Source organism: Protopterus annectens, chromosome 8.part0 (genome assembly GCF_019279795.1).
Source record: "Protopterus annectens isolate FY-2018-M chromosome 8.part0, PAN1.0, whole genome shotgun sequence".
NCBI classification, from domain to species: Eukaryota; Metazoa; Chordata; order Ceratodontiformes; family Protopteridae; genus Protopterus; species Protopterus annectens.
The window spans coordinates 1,028,569,345-1,028,576,936 of record NC_056741.1 but is presented as its reverse complement, the minus strand read 5'-3'; the positions used below and the strand labels follow the sequence as shown (position 1 = coordinate 1,028,576,936).

Here is a 7,592-nt window from a genome sequence, read left to right as displayed (position 1 = left end):
ATTTGGGGAGAAGAGGGATAAAATGTAAACAATAAAAAAAAAAAGCCAGACCAAAGGCATAAGCATGGAGAGGTAGAGAGGAGGATGCAAAACCTTAGCTGGAGCGTGAAAAAGACACGTTGGTTTGACTCCTGTATTTCAGCTAAGAATCCAGTTCACTGCATGACTTGGTGGATATTAAAACATCCATTACTCGCCAGTAGTGCAGCAGCTTGCTATCCGCAGTAAAACAATAAGTAAAATCTTTTCACTAATTATTCCACCGGTAAGCGGTCATTTAGCAGCGTTACATCATCGTCATCCATCAGCTCAGGTACAGGTTGTTAATGCGCTCTGCAGTTTTAGAGACGGCTAGCTACGTCTTTTTTTGTAACGTAATCATTTCTCTGGCCTCCCTTTCAGGAGCCTCACCCCACCCCCCACCTTGAATTAACCCTTGCTACCCGTGTGGAAATGCTACAGAAAAGGTCTGTTAGAATATGCTGAGGTATGCTTATTGCTATTAACCCTGCTATTTCCCTCATGCACCAGTTAAAAACTCCTTAGAAGCGGACAAAGCCCACCACTAAACGCAGCAGAGGGCCCCACAGGGCCAACGCTCCAGTAAGTGCACCACCTGGTTAAAGAGCTAAGGTTCTGCCTTACTGTTTGAAATTGCTGACTGCTTGCTGCCGTGCTTGGTGCTGATGCTGCAATGCATCACATCCACTCCCCCCACCCCCAGCCTTCCAACATCTTCTGGTCCTCCTGCACAACATCACCATCCCTATGTGTTCTGCTGCAGTGCTTCCCGCAGCAAAGCCTGGAAGCCAGCCGGCAAAACAAGCCCGGGAAAACGGCTGCAGATAACCGCAACCACAGGTAAACAGGAAAAATCTGACCGAGGACTAAAAGCAAAATACGAAACGGTGAAGTCCTGCAAATAAGTGATTTAAAAAAATCCCGCCAAAGATAAGCTGAATTGCATGATTTAATAAATTCCCTATGCAAGTCAGGGTCTGCAGTCCTTTGCATCCAGACTCTTTAAGTTGTAGTTGTGGAGTTTATTACTGACATTTTTTTTTCGGAAAATATCAGGCAACCAAATAAGAGGATCGCTAGAAATAACTTGCCGCAACTTGTGTGTATTGATATTTAATCATTTGTTTGTGCTAGAATGAAAGGATTATTAGGGTTTCCTCAGTAAAGAGACCGCGGTTCTATGTTGCGCTTCTTTAAACACTGCGTTTCAAGCCTCAGGGGAAAAAAGAGATTGCCAAGCACTTTAGCATTCACTACATATATCTAAACTACTAAACTGCAGACGTAAACTAGATAGATTGAAACCAAGGCTGCCGTCTACCTATGGAGTACTTTCTGGATTTCATGCTGACTGGGGAAAGAGGAAGTCCTCACTGGCATTACCCTTAAGTCAATATCGAACCCAATGGTGTGCGAGCGTATGTGTGGTGACCTTGCTCTCTGCCGGACCTGCCCATGTTTCCTTTGATGTCCATTCAGATACAGGACAAGGAGTGCACAGAATTCAACTACTCTAAACAAACGAAAACATTTACAGGTGATACGAACTTCATCTGTTCTGAAGTGGTTCATATTTGGAATCATCTTCTGTCAGTACCCAAAGACTGGACCATGTCAAGCTGCCATGTTGATGTGTAGACCTACAGGAGGACTTCGAGCACATTTTGACGCTTACCTCCGTTACTTAAGTTCCGTTAACACAACCTGCATTTGAATGTGTTTCTGTTCAACAGATGTAACAGAGGACGACCTCTCTTAATATAGGTAGTACGAACTACCGTTTACACTGAAGTGTTGCTTCTCATATTGCTACATGGTGTCTTTTAAAGTGCTCCCTCCACAGATACACTCTTAAAACAGTGTTAAAACATTGTCTTTCTGTCCTTTCCTTGGAGGACTAAACAGACCAGCTGAGCACCAAGAAATTCTAGACTGTACATTCCTTCATCTCCTTAACTTAGTTGATGTTAGCTAGGCTAATCTAAAAATAACCCTTCTTGAAGGACTTGCAAGGAAAACCAGATGAATCTTAGCTGACACTCAGTGAACACATATTTTTACGAAAGCATATAGACCAGAAGATCTACAATAAATAATAACAAGGTAGGCCAAAGCAGTGCCTGCTTAACTTTAATGGGAGCTAGAAAGCCTGAAGAACTGAGCTGCTAATACAGCTGAAGCAGCAGTGAACTTCTGAAACCAGTACTTTGAACTTTATTTCTGGAGGTTATTAACTTGAAAATGACACTTTTAACAAATACAATTCACTGTGCATTGATCACCTTGACACTGGGTGAGTAAACTGTTGTTTTCTTTCCTGTGATTTGTTCTGTTAGCGTGCCAATGAATTAGTCTAAGTGTGTGTATATACATGTGCATGTGTGTGTGTGTGTGTGTGTGTGTGTGTGTGTGTGTGTGTGTGTGTGTTTGCCTACATTACCGAAGAGCTGATCCTGCAACTTTATGTTAAAAGATCTTCTATTACTTGCCACTCGTCAGGATGTGACCAATGAATACTGCAGCAACAGATATGCAGTTTTAGCCACTCATAGCTATTTAATGCTGAATAGTTTTCAGGCACAAGTGCCAGTGCTTCATAATAATTTTAAATTTTCTTTATTTTGGTGGCTCAGGTGGATAGAAATGTTTTGCCAAGCATTATACATTATGCCATTGTCACGGCTCTGAAATCACCATCACTTGACAGTGTGTGGATCCTTGTGCATAGTGCAAATGAAGAGTTTTAATGAGATCTCATGTGGTGTATAGATCAGCAAAGTATTAAACACTTTTAAAACTGCAATATTCAATTGTGCTGCAGAAATATGTTGTTACACAACGTACAGCTAGCATGGGGCATAATGCTACACTGTTCCCTTATGTTTCTCATGTCTTCACTGCTGCTAATCTGCCTCCTATCAAGGCTTGCATTGCAGTTGTTACATTTATGCTTGCCTCTATTTACTTCAAAATAATTGTCATTTCTGATGAGTGCCTGTGTCTGCTTGACAAAGACTAAAGTTTTCTATGCACTTATATGCCTAAGTACTTTGCCTTCAGAAATGAAGTAAGTCTGTGGTTGATATTTCAAAACTGTTGCTTGTTAAGTTCCCCCTGATGAGGAGCAAATGTAGATCAATATAAGGCATTTTGTCTGCAGAGGAAATGCAGTGTAATAAATCATATATTGCATACATTTCCCTACAGTGATTCTTAGAAATCATAAAATGTGCATGTCTTAGAAAATATGCAGCCGAAGTAATGATTCAGTTCTGTAATACACTGGACTAGAAATGTTATGATGCAAGGTTTCTTTATGCAATGGAGATTTTTATGTTTTAGTCTTATGATTACGAAAACCTTTTTTAATCAGTTTTGGGGAGAATTAATTAATTTCCCATTTTTTAGCATGTGGTCTCCTGTGTGATATGATCAGCAGTACTATGAGCTAATGCATTGTGGGTTACTGCTTTTGTGAAGGTAACAACACACAATACCTGTTTGTAGAAAAATGGGCTGAAGCTGGCTATTGAAAGAAAGTCTGGTAGTAATTAATATATTCATATTTCAATGAACTAGGTTACCAAGGGTAAAATGCTTCTTAAACTTGTACAAATCTAAAAAAATCTTTCATTTATTTTGTATCACATCTGCTATAACAATGTTTTTTAATAACACTTATCCAAAACTGTGAAGCTAGTGTCCTTTACCTAGTGATAATTGAGAAGGACAAATAAAAAAAATATGCAGGTAAGGAGATTGACAGCTTTCAAAGTACATAACAAGTAGCTGTATCTATTGCCATATTCATACATATAGTAGAAGGCAATTGCAAACAAATCACAGAGATTGCAGAGCCTTTTTATTTCTGATATTTTATATAAGAAAATGTTCATAACCAATATACTATGGCTCATAGTGTAGGAGTTGCAAAGGTCTTGTGCACAGCATGACTTAAATACTTTAAATTTATATTCATTTTAATAGATATGGTTTCACATTCAGCATGTGACAAGGAGAGAAACTTGTTGTTTTATTACTTTATTCAGCATTCCAGTACCAACTTTATCCTATTCAGGGTCATGGGGAGGCAGACCCTATCCTGGAAAGCAATAGGCATATGGCAATGACTGGTTTATGTATAAGAAGCTAATCTATCCCATGAGATGTATGTGTGTGTGTGTGTGTGTGTGTGTGTGTGTGTGTGTGTACATATATATATATATATATATATATATATATATATAATCTTTCATATATATATATATATATATATATATCTTTTATATATATATATATATATATATACATACACACACACACACACACACACACACACACACACACACACACACACACATATGTACACACACATACACGCTACACGAACATCTTAAAGTACTTTGCAGCATCACCTATTCACTTACCTGCATGGTTGTGCAGTACTAGAAGCAAGCAATATATTAAGTGTAGCAAAGGAACTTTGCATTGTGACTGTTAAGTGAATGTTGTCTTCTCACAATGGCAGCTGCTAGTCATCAAATCCGCTATTAAAGAACAAAGCCCTGCATGTATGTTCATTTTCTGTTTGCAGCGACCATCCTCCAGCTACAAAGCCACTTTCCAGTTTCTTTTTCTTTTTCTACACATGAAATTTCTCTTTGCTGAATTTCCCCCTTTATGAATGCCCCATCAGGTCTCCCCTGAAAAAAAGGATTATTTCCTAGTGAAATTAAACCAGTCAACAAAGTATAAATAAATAAATAAATATCATCATCATCATGCACTAGGCAGCTAGGTCACAAGGTATATGCCAGGAGAAAGAAGTCTTGTTTCTGTGATGGCCAGTTTTAAGATGAAATAAATAAAGAAGCGTTATTACAAGAATTAATCCATGCTTAGCTAAGTAAGTGAAACAAAGTTTTTACCACAGAAAATAGCCAAAAAGGTCTGACATAATGATTTTTGATGATATTATTAATTGCGTTAATTATAATGATGAAAGTAGCATTACAGTTGAAAACAGGACTGCTTTACCTTTCTTAAAGCAAATGATTATTGATGTTTGCAGCTATTTCAAGTTCTGATATGTGCTTTTTCCTGATTTTTTGAATATGTTTGCATGAGTGATTTTGTGAGTGAACACACGTACATGTACAAAATTGCACTGCACAAATGAAAGAGTATGTGTGTGTATGTGTGTCCATGTTTTGTCACTGGTTATGGAACATACATAAATACCTCTGTTTTGGACTTAGTTGTAAACAAGCAGTTGTTAAAGATCCATACAGATTAAGATATGTTAGCAATGCTGTAATTAGTGCTATTGTTTTCATAAAACCTTCCACAGTTGCTAAGGATTTATTTTTTCAGACTACAGAATAATGAAGCAACCTGAAATGTTATGTCAGTATTTGACTAGCTACTGTCAAGCATCATTTGCAAGTGTGATGCTCTCACTGCTACATGCTACTGAATATGCATATTCTGTATCACCCAAAGGATAGGCAGCACTTAGAACAGGTTTGTGAAAAGTGTGATAGGTTTGCCTTGAACAATGAAACAGATTTTCAGCCTGCTGGGAAAAAATGAGAAACAAGGTTATTTTTATATTTTACTTTAGGGTTCTGTGGTCTTAAGGCAAAAAAGGGGCTGACTTAATGAATTGTATTTTCATCTAAAGAATCTGAATATAATTTTTCTAATTTTTTGCAGTATCCCAGAAAGGAAAATATTTATTCCTTTGGTTAAAATGGTCTGTATGTGCCTAATGTCTTTCTGTGACTGCGCTGAGTGATTATTTTGTTAAGATATAAGAAACATACATTGACCTTGCTGTCCAGTCTTGAAGGAAAAAACTGATTCAAATATGAATCCCTGAACTTCAAGTCACCAAAGATTTGGATAGCCAAGCTGATCTGCCCAAGATCCAAAACAGTAAAAAGGCAAGCATTTTTTAGAAGGTGCGAGTCCTTCTGCATTTTTGCGCATTGAGGGGCAAACCCCTCCTAATCTGAAACTTATATGTACCTACAATGTGGTTTCACAAACATGAAAAAAAGGAAGCATTTCCCAAAGCATGAAGGAATCATTGCCAGCATACTGCCGTAATCATTTCCAGCAGTGATTTTGTTCTGAAATATTCAATTGGTGACTAAATCAATGGGTATTTGGATATGGGGGGGACTTATAGCTCAAGGAGATGAGGCTCAGAGAAGTGACATGAAACTGGCAGTACAAGGCAGTGAGCAGGGCAGATAAGCATCAACACCGTATGTAATGGAAATATAATGAATTCTGGGTACACTCGCACTATACCAAAGGAAGACCCCTTAACTGCAGTTGACTAAGAATGGGCAACATTTGCTCATCTTCCTGACATTTTGACCATAGCTTACCCACTCTAAGGCAGAACAACTATTTGATTTGTGTAGTTAAATGCATGTTTTGGATCTTCTGTATCACGTTAAGAAAGGAAGGAATAATAGAAAAGGATCTAAACGTGCAAGTATCCCGTTAGGCAGATATTTGAAAAAGACATGGAATAAAAGTGACATTGATGAAGTTAGGTAAGTGTAAATAGCTTTCTTCACTGTTTTATTGCTGCAAAGCAGATTTTCCCTAATGCACACATTTGTTTAATACAATACTAACTTGTAGTGGTTATGTGCTACTTGCTGCAGTATGTCCTCAACCATGGCCCATCGCACTCAAATTATTTAAATGGAGAAACTGTACTTTTCTTCAGTGTACTGATATCTTGGACTTGGATATAAAACTTAAACCTGCAGAAAGCACAGCACTTTCCATGTAATGCTCTGCCCCCCCAAAAAAAATCTTGCTTTATTTTGTAAACAGTTTTCTGTCAGTTGATCAAACTAACTAGATTTCTAACATCAGTTCTCAGTAGGTTTAATTTAATGAACTATCCAGTGAGCATTGTGTGGTTATTGTTCTTATAAATATCTGTTTTTTGCCTTTCACCCCCCCCCATCTCTTGTTTTCTCACTCCCATTGGACTGAGTCTTGCCTGAAAAAGACCAGCGAATTAATTTACTATGCAGTTAGCAAATCTATATAAATGTAATTTACATGTCAAATACGGACCTGCTTGCCCAACTAATCTGCTCATTTCCTGAGCTACTAATTCAGAAGCAGAGCCTATTTAATCAGCAGTCTATTTCATTATTTATTTATTTATATATTTTCATTAAATAAAGATAAGTAGAAAACCATAAATAATAACCGCTTGTAGCTTTTGGAAAGTAAAATCAGTATTTTGCAGGAGAAGGGCATCAGTCGTTAGACAGAATGTCAAAGCATTCATTGACACTGCACTTATGGTTGAAATGTTCAGATGGGATAAAGCAGGGCTAAACTTCTCAGTTGTATCTATTTTGGTGGTACTTACCTAGTTTCAGGCATGATTTACCCCTTTACATGATGTACCTATTTTAAGAGGTATGTTCCTATTTTCACGTTTGATTTACCCCTTCACACAATTTTCTGACCCACCTTGTCACATAAGATTTTGAAATTATTTAATACACAGGAAACCAGACTACATGACC

At 37.6% G+C, this 7,592-nt stretch overlaps 1 protein-coding gene across 1 annotated transcript in view; it reads left to right on the top strand.

Moving 5' to 3' along the window:
- Positions 1–461: 461 nt before the first annotated feature.
- The window catches only part of SCN1B (sodium voltage-gated channel beta subunit 1), an 863,611-nt gene continuing 856,480 nt past the window's right edge, over positions 462–7,592 (top strand). Inside the window, exon 1 of the mRNA XM_044080512.1 lies at positions 462–2,314. Within this exon, the coding sequence (XP_043936447.1) occupies positions 2,263–2,314 (52 nt within the window). The 5' untranslated portion in view covers positions 462–2,262. The remainder of the gene's footprint in view (positions 2,315–7,592) is intronic.